Source organism: Ochotona princeps, chromosome 14 (genome assembly GCF_030435755.1).
Source record: "Ochotona princeps isolate mOchPri1 chromosome 14, mOchPri1.hap1, whole genome shotgun sequence".
In the NCBI taxonomy this organism is placed as follows: Eukaryota; Metazoa; Chordata; class Mammalia; order Lagomorpha; family Ochotonidae; genus Ochotona; species Ochotona princeps.
In genome coordinates this window covers 909,830-928,254 of record NC_080845.1, presented here as the reverse complement: position 1 = coordinate 928,254, position 18,425 = coordinate 909,830, and the positions used below count along the sequence as shown (strand labels likewise).

At 64.5% G+C, this 18,425-nt stretch overlaps 1 protein-coding gene across 2 annotated transcripts in view; it reads left to right on the top strand.

Annotated features, from left to right (window-relative positions):
• Positions 1-774: 774 nt before the first annotated feature.
• COL5A1 (collagen type V alpha 1 chain) overlaps positions 775-18,425 on the top strand; it is a 71,813-nt gene continuing 54,162 nt past the window's right edge. For both annotated transcript variants that reach the window (XM_058672923.1, XM_058672922.1), the window contains exons 1-3: positions 775-1,395; positions 17,570-17,737; positions 18,183-18,396. In XM_058672923.1, coding sequence (XP_058528906.1) covers positions 1,269-1,395; positions 17,570-17,737; positions 18,183-18,396 — 509 coding nt within the window. In that variant the 5' untranslated portion in view covers positions 775-1,268. The remainder of the gene's footprint in view (positions 1,396-17,569; positions 17,738-18,182; positions 18,397-18,425) is intronic.

The following is an 18,425-nucleotide window of genomic DNA, read 5'->3' as shown; positions in this document are numbered from 1 at the left end:
GGAGGGGGTGGGGGTTCAGGGCTGCGCCCACACGGCTGCCAGAGGCACTGTTTGTCCAAGGCTCGCAAAGCCTTCGTGAGTCTCTGCTGCCTTCTTTCTAAACACAGGCTGACCACCCTGCCAGAAGGGCTGAGTCAGGGAGGCGTCCTGGGCCTGGGGACTCCTGCGGGACAGGCTCCCACGGCCACCCAGGGGCCAGCTGTCAGCTCCCCAAGCAGAGGTCTCCCGGGGTGCACAGGGCACAGGCGAGGGCTGCGGCCCGTGGAGCCCCCTGGACGCTCCGTGTCCAGGCATCCGCGGATGTCCCGGTCAGGCACGCCGAGCAGTCCCGAGTGGGGGTGGGCACACAGGCCGCAGCCTGGCAGCCTTAGACGCCCCAATCTGGCTGCTCCAGCGCCTCAGTCCCCACCCACCCGAGCAACTCCCCCCAGCCTTCCACGTTCCAGCTGCAGCTGGGCGGGGTGTGCCGCAAGCTCTTGTGTTGTCTTTTCTTTTTTAATCCAAACTTTTCAAACTTTTGGGGCCCTGGGCTCAGGATCCAGCACACACGGGCTAGGAACTGCGGGGGACCCAGGCCTCCCCAGACCCCCGCGCGGGCCCACCCACCCACGCCCGAGCCAGCGCGCGCTCTGGAGCAGGGGCGCCGCCCCCGCCCCACGTCCGCTCCCGCCCCCCGGCCGGCCCCTTCCTCGCCGCGACTCGCCCGCTGTCCCCACCCCCTCGCCCGCGGCGCCCAGTGGGAGGCGGGGGCCGGCCTCGCCGAGGCCAGCGCGGAGCTCTGATTTGCTGTGGGAGTCGGGGATCTACAGACTTGGCGGGTGCCTGCGCAGAGAGAGGGAGGGAGCAAAACGGCAAAAAGTGCAGGGCGCCGACGGCGAGGTCCCCACTCGGCGTCCCTGCGGCTGGCTGGCGCAGGCCCTCACTCCGCAGGAGCGCACGCAGGGAGCAGGGCGCGGGGTGGTGTCGGCGAGGAGGAGGCCACCAGGACTTGGAAGAAAGGGAAGAGAAGGAGGCCAGGGCCATTGAGTCGAGCGGGTCGCGGCCGACCCTTGAGGCCAAAGTTGAGCCCGCCTCCCACTCTGCCCGTGGGCGAGCGCGCCAGCCGCCCTCTGCCCAAAGAGCCACCGCCACAAAGGAGACCGGGTCGGCGCCAAGAGCTCCCTATGACCTCCTGAAGTTGTGCGCTGCCCGCCCAGTCCTCTGCCCGGGCCGTGCCCCTCCGCCCCCGCGCGTCTTCGTGCGCCCCTGCCGCCCCGCGCCCTGCCGGCATGGACGTCCACACCCGCTGGAAAGTGCGCAGCCGGCTCCGCCCGGACGCGCCACTGCTGCTGCCGCCCCCTCCGTTGCTGCTGCTGCTGCTGCTGCTGCTGTGGGCGCCGCCTCCGAGCTGCGCAGGTAAGGGCACTCTTGGGGCACGCGGAGCGCTGGCACCGCTGTCATCGCCTCGGGCGCACTCGCCTGCGTCACCGCCCCCACGGCTTTCCCGGCTGGGCTTGTGGAATGCACGGGCCAAGACGTGGAACATCACTTTTATTTTTGGCGGGGCGGGGAGGGGGGAAGCGGCCTGGAGAGGGAGAGGCTCCCGAGAGGAACCCCTGTGGCAGGCAGCCCCCTCCCCAAACGGGCGGGCCAGGCGGGACTTCTGTCCCAGCCCAGGAAGGCACGCAAGTTAGAGCAGCCTGGGGTGGGGGTGGCTTCGAGGCTGCCAAACTTTTGTCCTGAAGCTGCGGTCTACATCCCAGGGCTCTGGCCCACACACCCTGCAGCCCAAGTCCGGGAAGGGTCGCCCCCTAGAGTTGACCGGACCAGGGAATGGGGGAATCCCAGCAGCCTGCGTTCCCATGGCGCGGTGATGGAGGCTGGGGCCGCCCTCATGCTCCCCCACCCCACTCCGTGTGTGTGTCAGGCTTTGCAGGGTGCTGGAGTGTACCCCAACCAGCGACCTCGTCGTGAGGCCGTTTTCCTGGGGTTCAACACCCCGGCCAGGGCCCCTTGTGCCTGGAGGAGAGCTGGCAGCTGACTCTGGGGTCTGGGCTATGAGCCACTCGGCTGGTGGCCACGTGTAAGATGCGTGTGAGATGCGTTCCTCTGCCGGCCAGCCCTCGGCCCTTACAAGGCAGGAGCGTCTCCCTGGGGGGAGGGGCAGGGAGGGCTCTGGGAGGCCCGGAGGCTCCCCCGTTGGCCTGGGTCTGGGTTCCTGCAGCTCCAGCTCTCACATGTATCTGCAAGAGGACACGGCCGTCCGATCCCCTGGGCTGGGAGGGGCCCGCGCAATCCCTGGAGGAGGGCAGGGCGGGGGCAGGGCCCTCAGTCCCTGGATGTCCTGACATCCTTCAAACAGGGAATTGGGAGGCTGGCAGGCTCCCAGGACACCTGGCCCGGCTGTGCCAGAGTGCCTGAGCGGGCTGGAAGGCCACTTCTCTGGGCGGGTGGGAAAAAGGGTTCGTTCCTTCTGCTGGTGCTGTGGGAAGCAGTCGCGGCACGGGGCTATTTGGGGAGCCCAGGAGAGCACAGAGCAGCTTGGCCTGGCCCCCCGGACCCTGGGACCCTGGCCCTGGGCTGTGTGTGTGTGCCCCTCACCCCCAGGCTAACTGGCCTTGTGTTAGTTGGAGGTGGGGGACCACAGAGGCCCCTTAGAAAAGCAGTGTCTGGCTGTGGGTGTGGCCGGGGGACCCCTGCTCTCCTGGGATTCCCATTCAAGGACATCCTCCCGTTGTCCCCCCCCAAGAGGCTGGGCTGGGCACCTGGACCCCACTCCTGCCCGCTGGCTGTCTTATGCCCACTCCAATTGCCCTAATTGAGCTGTGGGTTGCGGCCATGGAGTTGGACTTGAGGAAGCCAGTGGCGTGCGTGGCTGGGCGCTGTCCACCGGCCCGTGGAGGGCGGGGGAGGCAGGAGAGGCCCCTCCCCCCCCACGTCCTGGGGCTGCCAGATGTTTTCCAAGTCCTGGGTTCTTTTTTCCTGCCTTCCTCGTGGCCAATTGTGCGAAGGAGGGAGAAGCTAGATTGCATTTGGGGCTGTGCGGCCTTGTAACGGGGAAGCCGGCGATGGGAAATGAAACATGACCCCAATATTTGGAAATTGAGGTCATCTCCTGAGCGCACCATTGGCGGCCCCCGGTCACGTGACCACACCCAGCGGGGATTTGCGGGGAGCACAGGCCAAGTTGTGTGCGGCTCGACAGGTATCAAATGGTTAACTCTGACTTGGTCCAGCTGGCTGCCGCCCACCTCTGTCCCCTGCCCCCTAAAGTGCCGTCAGCGTGAGCCAGCTCAGCTCTGGCCGGTTTCGCAGAGGCGGGTCCATGGTCCTCCTTGGGCACTGTGACCGCCCAACCACCCAGCAAAGACCCCCAGGAATGGCGAATTGTCTCTGCCCAAATGCTGTCACCACAGGGTGCTAGGTGGAGCCTGCTTCATCACCCCCCACCCTCAGATATTTTGGGGTTTGCCCCACGATTGACCACACCCTGTGCCAAGTACAGCCCACTCCATGTCTTCCCTGTGTGCATGGCCCCCTGTCTGTCCCTGCAGCTGGGGTGCAGGTCTTGTTGGGTGTAACGGGGGATGGGGAGCCACCCACCCCCGTAAGGATGGGCAAAGCTGCTGCAGGGCCAGAGGAAGACCACCCTTGCCCTACTCGCCCCTCGGTCCAGCTTGCATGGGGGCGGCTGTCCTGGGCTTGGAGACAGCTGTGCTGGGCAGCGAGTCAGCTGGCACCTGGAGGGAATCCACACCCTCAGCCAGGCAGCCCAGGGGCCAGGCAGCAGGGGCCCATGACAGCCTGTCTGACTGCTGTGCCTGACTGCCCGCTCCATGCCCACAGCCCCGCAAGGGGTCAGGTGTTTGTGGCTTAGCCCAGGGTGGAGGTTTTAAAGTTTGATGACAAATGCCTTCGAAGGGCACCTGATTGGCCACAGCACCCACCCCCCCAGCCCAGCCGGGCCTCCTCACTCATGGTTACAACCTGCCTGTCTTTTGTACGCTGGCCTGGGATGCATGGGTAGGACCCCGCCTTGCCTCCAGGGGCTGCCTATCTGTGGTGGACAGCCTAGCTCAACCTCTCGGGACTCAGGTGTCTTTCAGGGAAGTCCAGGGGATGACTTGCCCTGGGCAAGCAGGAGAGGCTTCCTGGAGGAGGCCTCCTGCTTGCTTTTCCTCCTCTCTGTCCTTTGGCCAGCTTCCCCTTGGCAAAGCCCTCTTCCTGCTCTGCTTTCAATCTAGCTGCTGGCCCCTCCTTCCTGGCACGGTATCGCCCAGCTGTGTCCCGGGCTCCCCGGGCTGTTGCCCCTGCCTGGGGAGGCCTCTAACATGGCTGAGCCCAGGGGCCGGAGAGAAGTGAGTGGGGGCTGGGTGCAGGAGCAACCCTTGCCTGGACAGGAGGCGGCATCGGTATGGCGCTGCCCTGCTCTGGGGAGGAGGCTCAGACAGCCATGGTGCGAGATGGTGTTGAAGGGGCGTCCCTCTAGCCAGCTGTGCCCCAAGAGCCCCCAGCACTGAGCTTTGCCTCCGAGAGGTGGGTGGGCGGCCAGGCTGGGCCGGCACTGGCCTTCCTGTCCAAGGGGCCTGGGGCACCTGCTGGCATCGTTGAGCGTGTACTGGGCCACCTGGTGGCGGAGTTCCCACAGTCCTCCCACGGTACCGGGGCTCGCTGAGCGGTGAGGGCGGTGGTCCGGCCAGCCGAGGCCCAGGTGGGACTCCCGGCTCTGCTCCTGTCGTACCTCTGCGTGGGGGGCTGTCTCCTGCGTCCCCTCAGGGGACCACTCCTGTGTGTGCACACGTGTGATCCGTGTGTGCTGGGGAGCACACTTCTGGGAGCATGCCTGCACACACATGTTCACCTGTGTCTGCGTGTGTCTCCTGAGGTGCGTCTGTATGAGGGCCCGCTGTGTCTGAGGAGCTGGCGGCAGGCAGGATGGGAGATGCGCAGGTACCGTGAGGCCGCGGGGCGCAGCAGGACGCCCTGGGCGAGGGCAGGGGTCTGCCTTGCTCGCGGAACCTCAGGGTACCCACTGAAGCCAATGTCTGGCCTGGGGCAGCACCAGGGCCTGAGTTGATCCCTTCCTGTCTGCAGCTCCTGCTGGCCATGACTCAGTTTCCCTGTGTGATGGCAGGGTCCTGGCTTGGATGACACGTGGGGGGTGGGGGTCGTGCAGCAGTGCCCCAGGCCACACTAGCAGCCCCCCTTGTTCCAGGGTTGAATGGGGGCCTGGGCTCGGGCCTCTGCCTGTCCTCCTCCAAGTCTGTGGCATGTGGCGGGGCCTGTGAGGATGTGCTGCCACAGTGGCTTTGCTGTTTGGGACCGTTTCTTTGCCAGCCCAGGCTCCCAAGGGAGAGGTTTCTGGAATGACCCGGTGATGGGCTGCCTGGGTGGACAACAGTGAGGGTGACTGGGTCACTTGGTGTCACTCTCCTCAGATGGGCTGAGCCATCAAATTGCCGTCTTCCCCCCCACGTGGCCATCTTCTGGAAGATTCCCCCGCTCGGTAATGAACCCTGTTACCAGGCATGCCATGGTCTTTTGGTGAGTCAGACCTGAGACGGGACCGCAGTCTGACCCAATTTTCTCCAAATACAATTACGCAGCACGGGGGGCAGGGCTGGGCAGAGGGTGTGCGCAGGCCTGGCCCCTGGCTGGGAGCGTCCCGGCTCTGCCGGCTTGCTAGACCCACTGCCTCCTGGGGATACCCGCCCCTCCATCATCCATACTGTGACGGCCCTGTGGGGTGCTGGGGACCTCTTAGTCTTTTTAAACCAGTGTCCCCCCAGTGCAGGCCTGTGGTGGGTGGGAAGCAGTGCGTGGCAAAGCGCTCCTGCTCCTGGATTGGAGACGCAGCCGTCGCTTCGTGTGGGTGTGGCATGGCCTCTGTGTAGGGGAGGGGTTTGTGTGCCAGTGTGCACTGGCCTCTGACATGAGCAGCCCGGGCAGGTGCACAGGTGAGCGGCAGGCAGTGGGGCCCCAGCACTTGGGAAGTGGAGTGAATGCCAGAGGTGTGGCCGGAAGAGGCACCTGTCTGGCAGCCCTGGCAGGGACCCTGCTGGTCGGGGCGGGAGGGGAGGTGTGGGGATGTGGTGTGTCCCTTTTCCCCCACACACCTGCCAGGCTTCTGTTGATGTCCTCCTGTGCGGGTGGAGCGTCCCCCACCGGGCCTGTCTACAGATATTCAGAAGGAAGCCCTGTGAGTCCAGCAGTGTGGAAGGCGTGTGGGCAGCCGTCTGCTGGTGCGCTCACTGCCGTGGGAAGCATGGATGCCAGGGCCTCCACCTGCAGGCAAAGCCGGAAGAGGCAGGTGCAGCCTGGCTCGGAGTGTTCCATGGGTACAGCTGCCACCCGCAACACTGGCACCCCATGTAGGTGCAGGTTCAAGTCCCAGCTGTTCCACTTCCCAGGCAGCTCCGTGCTGTCGTGCCTGGGAAAGCAGCGGAGGACGGGCCAGACACTTGGGCGCCTGTACCCACATCTGAGACCCAGCTAGGGCTCCTGGCTCCTTGTTTTGGCCTGGAAAGGCCTGGCCGTTGCGGCCTTTTGAGGAGGGAACTAGAGGTTGGAATCTCTCTGTCTCTCGGCCTGTCCAATGAATAAATCAATCTTAGGGAAGAAACAGTGGCCGCACTGGCCGCAGCTGGCTTGGGTGGCTGGGGTGGGGGTCCTCGACCTGGTCCTGCTGCCCAGCGCAGTGCCCTGGCACGTGGGTCCCTGTGCCTGTGTGGGCGGTGGCAGCCAGGGGCAGGTGCTGGGGAGCCGGTCCCAGAGCCCTGGGTGCTGGGGGCGTGGGCCATGGGAAGAAGGGGCTGTCTTTGCCTGGGGAAGCCAGAGCCGTGTCTGCGAGGCCCCCGGGGGTGGCGTTTCTCATGGCCAGGTCCCTGCAGCCCGGTTTGCACCGGCCCTTCTGTTCCCTTCCATTTGGGGTCTATCTCCTACTCTCTTGCCTACGTGGCTGCCACAGCCAGGCCCGGGCCAGGCCAGAGCCGGGAGCCCGGAGCTCCCCCCGAGTGCCCCATGTGGATGGCTGGGAGGGTCCCAAGGCCTCAGGCCATCGTCTGCAACCTCCCATGGGTTTGTGTGTGGGGAACTGGTCCTGGGACCCAGTGACTGGACATAGGACACAGGTGTCCCAAGCTGAGGCTGCTGCAGACCCCTTTAGAGGACACTGGAGGCTCTGCGCGGCTCATAGCCCCACCCCACCCCAGGGGGCTGCACAGGGAGGAGCTGTAGCCGGCCTGCTTCCCACCCAGTCCCATCTGAGGGCTCCTGATGGGGCCACGTGGGCAGGACCAGGCGGGGGCTGCCAGCCGACCCCACCCCTCTCGCTGGACTCCTGAGTGTTTTCTGCCACCCACCGCTCCCTGGGATAGTGGTGACAGCCCCTGCCACTGTGGGGCCTTTGTCAGCCCTGCCCGTGTCCGCAGTGCTGCAGGGGCGCGCCTGGGGAGGGTCCCCTGGCTGGGGACCAGCCTGTCCTCAGGCGCCCCGTGACTCCCGGCCCCTCTGCGTGGACACGCTTTCCCTTCTCCCCGGAGCCAGGGCTTGGCTGATTACAGCAGCTGCCTGGCCAGCTGGCCCGGGGTCCTGGGGACATGCTCCACACTCGGGGTTGGGGCAGTGTGGTGGGCTCAATCCCTGTTGGGGGCCTGGCCGCCGAGGGAGCGGAGGAGGTGAGGCCTGGTGACCTTTGCCCCTGCCTCCTCTGGGGTAGGGTGGGGTGGAGGGTGGGCGCCAGCCTGGACTTGCGCCTTTTGCTTTCTGTCCTTTCCCCACCCCGGTCTTCCCACCCAGGGCCCCTGGCTGAGGGGCGGCTGCTCTGGGCAGGGAGTGGGCTGCACTGGGCGGGGAGTGGGCCTCCTTGTGTGGGGGAGGCTCTGTTCTGAGCCATTTTTTCCATTCTTGTGGGAGGCGAAGAGAGACAGGCGGTGGGCGGAGCCAGGCAGGTGCTGTCTGCCCAGCGTTGGCTGACGCCTATGCCAGCAGCCGCTGCGTGGGCTGTGGTCCGAGGGGTCAGCTGGGGCGTGGGGCCGGGTCTGGGGGCCGTGTGTCACATCAGCACTTGGAGGGGAGCAGAGCCCGAGGCCTGACCCGGAAGCTTGCCCTGCATCCCGGGAGCCAGGTGAGACTGGCGGGCTGCCTGCCGTGTGGAAGTGGACTGTGGGTCAGTCTTTCAATGCCCGCCTCCCCAGGCCCACGCATGTCCCAGGCAGACCCTGCTGGCTGCGGACGGCGGGGCAGTGTCTAGGCGGACCAGCCGTCTCTGGCACCTGGCTCTGATGGCTCTGCTTCAGGGTCCCCTCCGTGGCCAGAGTGGCCGAGGGAGGCCCTGCCCCCGTCAGGATGCTGGGAACCTTGGACCAACTCTGCCTTCTGCAGGGACCCGCGTCTGGGACCCAGAGCCTCTAGGAGCCCCGGCCCCCTGGTGTGGGGACCGTCCTCTGCTTGTCTCAGCACCTGTAGAACGGGTGCAAGGACGACAACCTGCCTCTTTAACGTGAGGCGAGTGTCAGGGTTTAGACCACACTACCCCGAAGGCCCTTAAATGGGTGGGCAGGTGTTAGAAAGCCTGGGAGCCCCTGCCTGCGCTGTCCTGGGAGGAGGAAGGGTGCTGGGGGGCGGGGGGTGGCATCCTGGCTCCTGTGTCACTGAGAGCCACCCTGGAGGGCCACCTCTGCCCGGGCAAAGGGCCGGTCCATGGCAGGGCCCGCGTGCATGGCTGCTCCTCTTGCGCCTCTGGTCGGTTCCACGGCCACTCGGCTGACAGTGCTTCCTGCCTGTGGGGCCAGCACGTGTGGCTTCCGGCCTCCGTGACCGGCCAGCCAGCCGCCGAGCTGAGAGGTTCAGGGCCCTGGCCCTTCCTGGGTCTGCCTGGCCCCTGTCCCCTCGGCTCCCCTGTCCACATGAGCCTGTCCAGGCCCTTGCAGCCCAGGCGCCGTTCATTCCATCTGCCCTTCAGAAGGCCCGCCAGGGACTGTCCTGCGGGCTCAGAAAAATTCCTTGGCTGCCACCCCTCCCTCGGCGTGAGCTGGTTGTCTGGGGCGCCTGGGCTTGCGTGGGCGGCCCGCGACACCGCCTGGACACTGCCTCTGCCTCCTGCGGTGGGGCGCGGACCCCCGCGTCTCCGACGCTGCACTCCACACTCAGAGCTGTCCTTTGGCATGGCTGCCCCCACCTGGGGCTGCAGCTGAGCCCCCGTGGAAGCCCTGGACTCCAGGCCTGTCCTTCCCGTGCCCTGGGACACCTGCTGCATTGCTTGTCCCAGTGAAGCCAGGGCCCTGGGCAGGACGGGGGTTAGGCTGTGTCCCAGCTCTCCTAGCCACTGGGGGTGTTTGCCGAGTGCCCTGGGAATGTTTTCCATGGTGGGCGAGCCTTCTGCTGGCATAGGCCTCTGCTCTGATCTTGCCCACCGCCCCACTTCCACAGCTCTGCTTGGGGGGGAGGTGGGCAGTGGCCAGGCAGGGCAGGAGTGAGTGGGCACCTGCACAGGAACCATGCTCGGAGTCCTGGCTCTGCACTGCCTGGAATCTGTGCTCTGATGTCCACCAGAGCCTGCCCATCCCCCGGCCCTGTGAGTGTCCAGCCTGCCCTGGCCCTGCGAGTGCCCATCCCCCGGCCCTGCGAGCGCCCATCCCCTGGCCCTGCGAGCGCCCAGCCTGCAGGGGATGTTTCATGACCCACAGCCACCCCAGTGACCGCCTCATTCATTTAATTAGGAGCCTTGGGCCGGTTCTTGTTCATGCTGGACCAGCTGGTGTCTGGAGGCTGTGTCCTATGCTGCTCCCACCAGGAGGCACTATAGTCCTTCTGGGGCTGCTGGGATAGGCAGCTGGGGGAGCCCACACCGTGTTAGGTGGGGCACTTAGCCCTTGCCTGGGGCCCTGGTGGCAGCGTAGCGCTTGTACCCTGACTGGGAGAGATGGGGTGAGTCACATGGTGCGTGGAGACCCTGAAGGAGCCATCTGGAAAGGTGCAGGCGAACCCATCCTCAGTCTGCTACCAGAACACATCCGATGGACCAGGGACGTGAGAAGGAAAACTCAGACCACACGGGACCGTCCCTGTTCCAGCGCAAGCAGGAACAGAGTGGAGGGTCAGTGTGCTGGCCCTGGGCCATGGGCGTCCCCCGCGTGGCCAAGGACAGGCTTGGGCAGAACACACAGCATCCCTCACAGGGGTTGGGGGACAGCCCCAGGGGTCGTGGACAGCGAGCCTCCAAGCAGCCGGTGCCCGCGGGGGCGGAGCGAGGGTGGCGAGCAGTGGCTGGGACGTTATTGGTGTGACTGGAGGTGTGAGCAGTGTGCACGCCCCCAGCCTGTGGCTGCTTTTCTTTGCAAAGAAGACACAGACCAGGCTGTGTGGATGTGGGCCGTGAGGGGGACGGGCAGACCCCAGGACCTGTGGTCTTGTCTGCTGTGGGCTGCTGTCCATGTGGAAACCGATTCTCGCCCGTGTCTTTTGGGAGGGGGGACTGCATGGTGGACAGGTGGCAGGCAGCTCCAGGCTAAGATGGCCTGACCCAGTGGCCACCTCTGCTGTTAAAGGGTAAACCTCAGCCCTACACAGCAAGAACTGCTTCGTTCTCTGCCCCTGTAGGGATCGGAGACCAGGCTGGGACAGACTTCCACCTGTCTCACGGGGCAAGAGATGAGGCTGCTGTCGGCCTCGCCCAGGGCCACGGAGCTTGGGCTCTCCGCCTCCCTCCTCCTGGGGCCTGGGAGCTGGAGGGTGCTGTCCAGGGCTGTCCTGCAGAAGCCAGTGGGAAGCATGACCGCTGTGGGCAGGGGCAGGGCCTGGGGGTGCTGGGCAGTTGAAGGCCTCTGACCCTGTGAACACCCTCTAGCACCCCTGGCCTGCTGTCACTCCTTGGCCTGTACTGTCCGCCAGGGAGCCTCATCACCCTTGGCATTGGCCGGCTGGCCCTACCTTGGTGACTGGCAGTGGAGCCACCTGTTTTCCCTGGCTGTGTCCTTTCCCAAGTGTCTGTCCCATCTGCCCCACAAGCTGGCTGTCAGTTCAGAGGTGCCTACCTACCTCTGGGAGTCCACCACCCAGGGGAGCTCGGGCTGGGACAGCCAGGGCTCCCCGGGAACTTCTGTGTCTTGTTTCCATGAGGTCCCCCAAACTCCAGCCAATGCCACTTGTGCCAGCACAGTAGAGTGGGCTTGTGTCCTGAGTGCAGATCTGGGGGGTGTGGGTGAGGACTGGGGTCCTCCTGGAGGCTCACCCTGGGGTGTATCACCAAGTCCCTGCTCTCTGCTGAGCGGGCCATGTGTGCTGGGAGCACACGGTGGGCCACAGAGAGCTGCTGTGCCCCAGGTCCCTAATGGCTGCATCAGCCATGCCAATCCGATGCTGTGGGAGTGAGTATTCAGGAAGACGGGCAGCCTTGTGGGGGGCCGCCGTGTCCAGTGGGGGAGCCTTCCGGAACGGGGCTAGGGAAGGGCAGGATGTGAGGACAGGCACCGCAAGAGGAAGCTACGACATTTGTGGTCTTGGTCTTTCAGTGAAGGGTTTAGCTTGGCCAGAGTCCAGCCTGAGGAGGGTAGCCAGGAGCTAGAGTGGCAAGAGACACGGCCTGGGGAGCCTTTTGTTCAGGATAAATCAGCAATGATGCAGTGCCGTCCCCACCCCCACTCATCTGCCCATTTACCCACCTACTCTGCCCACTCACCCACACCACAAATTCCCATAACCCTACCCACCCGTCTGTCCGACTTAATGCATCCACCATGCTGTTCATTGGCATGATTCATTCCTCCATCCAAGCTTCTGTCTTCCATCTGTGCCTAGCTCCTCTACCCATCCATCCACCCACCTACCCACCCACTCATCCATCTATCCATCCACCCTCCTCTCCACCCACCCATCCACCCATCCACCCACCCACCCACTCATCTATCCAGCCACTCATCCACCCTCCTCTCCACCCACCCATCCACCCATCCACCCATCCACCCACCCACCCACTCATCTATCCATCCACCCATCATCTCTATGTCCATCTCTCCACCCCTCGCTCTGGCCCACCTCCCATCATGTGCTGGACTGCCCTCTTCCATACCCCCTTGGTTTTAGTGTTAGGATGTTTGTGGTCAGCATGGTCAGCTCAGACTCCCGTGTTCTGCCTCCAGAGCTCATGGAGGACCAGGCACTGCTGTCCCAGGCCCACCTTGTAACACCAGGCACCATGGCTTGTCACGGTCTGATTGCTGGCTTTGGCGGAGCTACCAGAAAAGCCAGGAGCTGCAGCGGCTTTGGCGCTGTCAGAGTGGCAGTGAGAGGCCGTGTGCTCGGGGCAGCAGGGGGAGGCAGGAGCTGTGGGGCTGGGCCAGCCACGCCCCTGGGCACTCGGCTGCATGCTCGGCAGGGAGAGGAGGAGTGAGGCCCGTGGCCCCACGGTCTCAGCACGAGTGAGCTGCTGGGAGTTGCGGGGTCGGTGTCCCTAGACGCTGGCCGGGGGTTCCACCATCCTGCTTCTCTTAGAAACCGTGGGCCATGCTTGCTTGGGGACTGACGCAGCACACTCCAGCTGCCCTGGGCGTCCCCACTGGGCTCCCTGTGCCTTCCGTCACGGTGTGGCCCCCACGGCCGCTGGACAGGTCCATGTGGGCCCATGGCCCAGCCACCTGCCTGCCCCTCTCGGGCAGGTGGGACACAGCTATAACTATTTGCGGAGTAGATGGCGCGTACGTGGGCTTTCTTTTCTTTTCTTTTCTTTTCTTTTCTTTTCTTTTCTTTTCCTTTTCCTTTTCCTTTTCCTTTTCCTTTTCCTTTCCTGGAAAGGCAGATTTGCAGAGCGGAGGAGAGGGACAGAGAGACAAAGATCTTGCACCCGCTGGTTCATTCCTCAAAGGGCCACAGTGGCTGGAACTGAGCCCATCCAAAGCCAGGAGCTTCTTGCGCGTCTCCCACCCTGGGGCAGGGTCCCGGTGACTTGAGCCGTCCTCCGCTGCTTTCCCAGGTGCGTCAGCAGGGCGCTGGACGGGAAGCGGAGCAGCCGGGCCCCTAAGGGTGCTGATGTCATCGCTGGGCCTGAGTGCCTGCACATTGATTTACAGAAATGTGGACTTGACCTGGGCTGCGTGGTGGCCCCAGGGCCAGCCCCTGGACGGTGCCTGTTTGCTGCAGACAGACGCTGGGAGCAAGGGCAGATGACTTGGGGAGTCGGGCTTCATCCTGCATCGGGGCCCAGCCTTGTCCTGGCACAGGCGTTTGGGAAGTCGAACCAGGGGGCGGGAGCCCTCTCCTCTGTCGCCGCCGTTCAGACACATGGATAAAATTAAAGCTTGCCACTCCCCGTGTAACACACAGAACTAGACTGGGAGCCAAAGCAAAGGTTGAGTGTAAGATTTGAAATGATAAAATGTTTTAAAAAGGAAATCTTTGTCTTAAAACTAAATTGGGCAAAGATTTCTCAGGCCACAGCCCAGTGGCCTAGCAAGTTAAGCCTCTCCCTGTGGCATGGGCATCTCATATGGGTGCCAGTTCAAGTCCCGGCTGCTCCACTTCTCATCCAGCTCTCTGTTCATGACCTGGGAAAAGCAGTGAAGGATGGCTCAATTGCTTGGGTCCCTGCACCCATGTGGGAGACCCAGAGGAGGCTCCTGGCTCCTGGCCGGTCCAGCTCTGGCCATTTGGGGAGTGAACTGGCAGATGGAAGCTTTCTCCCTGTCTCCCTGTGCCTGAGAAGCCAGAGTTCTTCAAAGTAGAACTTCGATGCTTCTCAGAGAAAGAGGACGAGGCAGAGACCGGGTGTTCAACATCCAGGAAAGCCGGAGCTTGTGCAGGCAGAGCAGGCTGCAGCTGCCTCCCCCCCCAGCAGGAGAATGACTCAGTTTAAAACTGGGCAGAGGGTTCAAAGAGACTGAGGACACAGACAAGTGCCCAGTGTGGGTCTGAAGAGATGTTTAACAGTTGAAGTCATCAGAACAACCCAAATTAAAACCATCGTAAGGCAGCGCCGGCACATGCGTGCAGGCAGATGAGGCCGTGAGGGGCTGGCCAGCGCCGCGGTCGGGGGTACAGGCACCACAGGGAATACAGGCGTCACTTCGGGGTACAGGGGTGCACCCCGGGCCGGCAGCACCACCTCTGGGTGCTCACGGATGTGCCCTCGTGCTCCGTGTGTGGGTCGCAGCACGGCTCGGCTGAGGGGAAGTGAGGGAGGGCCGCATGGAGCCCAGGAGGAGGAGGCGACGCGGCCTCTGTGCCGGCAGACAGACCTCTCGCTTGGCTTGCTGCGGGGCTTTTTGTTGTTAAGATTTATTTTTTCAAAACTCAGAATCACAGGGAAAGACACAGAGGTCTTCCACCTGCTGGTTCATTCCCCAGATGGCTGCCGTGGCCGGAGCTGAGCCGATCCGAAGCCAGGAGCTTCCTCCAGGTCTCCCGTGTGGGTGCAGGGGCCCAAGCACTGGGCCGGCCCCTGCAGCTCTCCCGGGCCGTGAGCAGGGAGCTGGATGGGAAGTGGAGCAGCCGGGACATGAACCGGCACCACAAGGGGTGGGTGTGGACTGCAGGGGTGTGCCTGTTCAGAGGTGCAGTTCACATCCTTTATTTTGGCCGACTTCTGGGTCGGGCCGGCTGGATTGGCCCTTCCCTGTCCTGCCTCTGTACCCATTTCCCAGGCTCAGCCTTAATGACTTAACACAGGGATAGTGACGGGAGCGTGGGCCATGGAAAATGGTCAACTGAGAGATTGGGTCTGCAGTCCCCACTGGCCGGCTGGCAGTGAGCTCCAGAACACAGGAGACGGACTGTGGCCCACGGGGCCAGCTGGGGTCATGCTGCCGCAGGCCCCGGAGCTCCTTGTGCGCCGTGCGTCTTTCAGGAGTGTGTGTGTGTGCACGCACGCGTGCACAGTGCTGCTGCTGGGCTGTGGCACACACCTCCCTCGTCCCTTCATGGGTCTGTTTGATGATTTGTCTGCCGTCGGTCGGGGCGTGGGCCGTGAGGTCCCGTTTGCCCGTGGGTGCTTGCTGGTTCCCAGATACCTGATGCAGAGGGGCCAGGGCCAGTCCGTGCACAGAGGGGCCCGCTGCCTCTGCTTGCCCAGGGCCTCTCTTTTGGGTAATAAATCAAGTCGTCAGAGTGGACAGAAGAGGCCAGTTCTGTGCCGTGTGGGTTAAGCCTCTGCCTGTGATGCTGGCATCCTATATAGGCACCGGGCCAAGACCCAGCTGCTCCACTTCCTATCCAGCTCCCTGCTAATGGGCCTAGCAAGGCAGTGGACGGCGCTGCCCACACACCCCTCGGGTTTTGCCTGCCTGGTACTCACTTCTATGTCTACCCCTTTTCTCTCCGTGACCTCTCCTCTTCCATTCATGGTTTCTTTCCGGAGGCCACCAGCTTGGGGACTGGTGTGGAGGCCGAGCCCCAGGGGGAGGTCCCAGGCCAGCTGTCCCTGTCTTGCCCCGTCGGGGGCTCTTGTTTCCTTGGAGCTAGGAGTACAGGGGAGTGTTAGCACAGCCCTGTGTACGGCTCAGAGTGGGGGAGCGGGCATTGGTCAGCGCTGCTGCTGGTGCATGGTGGCCAGTGCCCGGCTCTGCTGGCATGAGTGCCACCTCAGAGACAGCGCAGTGCGATGACAGTGGCTATGGGTGGTACAGGCAACTTGAGGACTGGCGCCAAAGCCCTGAGCACGGGACTGGGGTGGGCGAGGGTGGCATGTCCTCTGCTCAGAGCCTTGCTGTGGGACCACGTGGGCCACGAGCCAGCAGCAGTGCGTGGGCCAGGCGCCTGCCAGGGCCTCCCCACACCTGTTCAAAGCTGAGGCCTTTCTTTCTCTGGCACAGGAAGGCCCAGGTTGGCAAGAGCCGTGGCACTGGGCCTGGGAAGTGTCCGGTGGCTGTGGTGTGCTGCCACAGAGGGCTGGGAACATGTTGGCGGACATGATTGGCACGTGGCCCTGTGCCTTCCACGATGGAAAACACAGGTGGCTGGGCAGAGCGGCATGGCTGCTTCCGCTGTGGCCCCAGGGCATGCCAGGTGGGCGCCCCGCCCCCTTGGCTTGGCCACCAGCAGCCCCAGAGTCCAGTTTCAGAGAAGGAGAGAGCCTGGGGTCATCTTTGGCAGGTGCAGCGACGGCTGGCAGAGCGGCCTCTTGGGCAGTCCTGTCCAGGCCTGGCCCAACTGCATTTCGTGCCGCTCCGGATGGCCAGCGGACGGGGTTGCCCTGCCAGGGCTCTGTCCCCGGCGCTGAGCACCGGGGAGGGGCTGACCCAGGAGCTGTGCGTGGTCCCTGGGGGCATCCCAGAGCTGCCCTTGGGAGAGAGGCAAGGGTCTTCTGAGACAGTGTTTCCGTGCTGAATTGGGGGACCCCTGGCCCCTGAGTTTCTGAGCCCCCTGATTGGGTGGAATAGAAGACGCCTGCAGAAGTGAAGAGGCAGGAACGGAGTGAGGGGCAGGCGATGAGGAGGGGGCAGCCACCCTGAGTTGCTGCTGCTGGGTTGCCTTCCTGGCCTGGTCCAGCCCAGCCTCCTCCCTGCACGCCACGCTCGCCTGCGCCGCTGCGGCCCGCACTGCCCACCTTCCCACCCTGGCCTGGCCTCCAGGGCTCCAGGCCCCTGGCCTGTCGGGCGGGTCTCTTGCCAAGGGCTGCAGGACAGGCAGTGTGGTGCATAGCCGCCCAGGGGCAGAGGGGTGTGGGTTCCTTGGAAGCAGCCGTGAGGACCCCACGTCCACAGTTCCTGCTCAGACCTCCCGCTGGAGCGACCTCCAACATGCCGTTGAGCGGGTGACGTGCATGGGGAAGAGGACCCGGGTGCCCAGCAGGCTCCCAGAATGCTCTCCGGAAAGGGAGAGCGGCCCTCGGCTCTGCCCAGGGCTGTGGGTATCCTGGGGTGGCTGGGAACTGGACACTTGCAGAGGGAAGGACCCTCTGCACAGTGAGGGGCTGAGAGGCCAGTGGCCATCAGGGCACAGTCACCCCGGCTCTTGGGGCCATGGTCTGCACAGGGGGCTCCACTCGTGGCGGGGTCAGTCTCAGGGAGCCTGGGGCTGCGGTGCTGTTGCCACTGGAGGGTTTGAATGTCTAAGAGCTACACTGGTGTGGGTAGGAAGGTGACCACCCTTGAGGTCTGATTTGGGGGGTGGCTGCCAGGAGAAGGCAGCAAGGGCCACCCCACAGAGGGGGACACCTTTGCTGGGTTCTGCGTGGGCCCCGGACTCTGCTGAGGGTCATCACTTGGGGAGGGTGTGGGAAGCCCTGGTTCCCATCAGCAGACTCCGCCCTCCTCTGTGTAGGCCCCGCCTGTGGGTGTGGCCTTGTGCTGGCCCCACCCTCCCTTGCAGGCCCCTCCTCTGGGCATGGTCATTTGACCTCGCCCTCATGTCTGGGTTCCTCCCACAGGTCTGGCCTTGTGCTGGCCCTGCCCCCATGTAGGCCCCTCCTCTGGGTGTGGCCTTGTGCTGGCCCTGCCCTCCCTTGCAGGCCCCTCCTCTGAGCGTGGTCATGCATGGACCCCGCCCTCATGCCTAGGCCCCTCCCACAGGTGTGGCCTTGTGCTGGCCCCGCCCTCCTCTGCCTAAGCCCACTCCTATGGAATTGGCCAGTGTGCTGACCCCGGTCTCCTGCCTTTTGCAGCTCAGCCCGCTGATCTCCTGAAGGTTCTGGATTTCCACAACCTGCCTGATGGGGTCACGAAGACCACGGGTTTCTGTGCCACCCGCCGCTCTTCCGCCGGTCCTGACGTGGCCTACCACGTCACCAAGGACGCCCAACTCAGTGCGCCCACCAAGCAGCTGTACCCCGGTAAGAGGCGCTGGCGGGCAGGGTCTGGTACTCAGCCTCCGGCTAGGGACCCGGGCAGGAGGGGTGAGGCGGGCAGGGTCTGGTCCCCTCAGCCTCCGGCTAGGGACCCAGGCAGGAGGGGTGAGGCTCAGAGGCACTCCGGGGTCAGGGCCTGAGTACTGGCCTGCAAGCCCAGTGCCCATCCCGGGGGCGTCCCTGGCATCTCTGTCCTGTGAGCCCGGCCCAGGTGTGGCCCAGCCTGGAGCCGGACGCCCTGTGCTGCCTGGCCGCGTAGCCTGCAAGCCCACATGTCTCCCGTGTGCGGGAGCAGCCTCTCGGTGGACGAGCTGTGCAGAGGCTGCAAGGCCCAGGGGCATTCGGGTCGGGCCGGGTCTGCTCTGCCTGCAGTGCGTGGCCAGGCTGGGGCCGGCCCGTGGGCGCTGCTCACCCCTGTGCCCTCTGCCAGCATCTGCCTTCCCAGAGGACTTCTCCATCCTGACCACGGTGAAGGCCAGGAAGGGCAGCCAGGCCTTCCTGGTGTCAGTCTACAACGAGCAGGGCATCCAGCAGCTGGGCCTGGAGCTGGGCCGCTCGCCTGTGTTCCTGTATGAGGACCACACCGGGAAGCCGGGGCCGGAGGACTACCCCCTGTTCCGCGGCATTAACCTGTCGGACGGCAAGTGAGTGGGCACGCGTGCGGCCCGGGTGG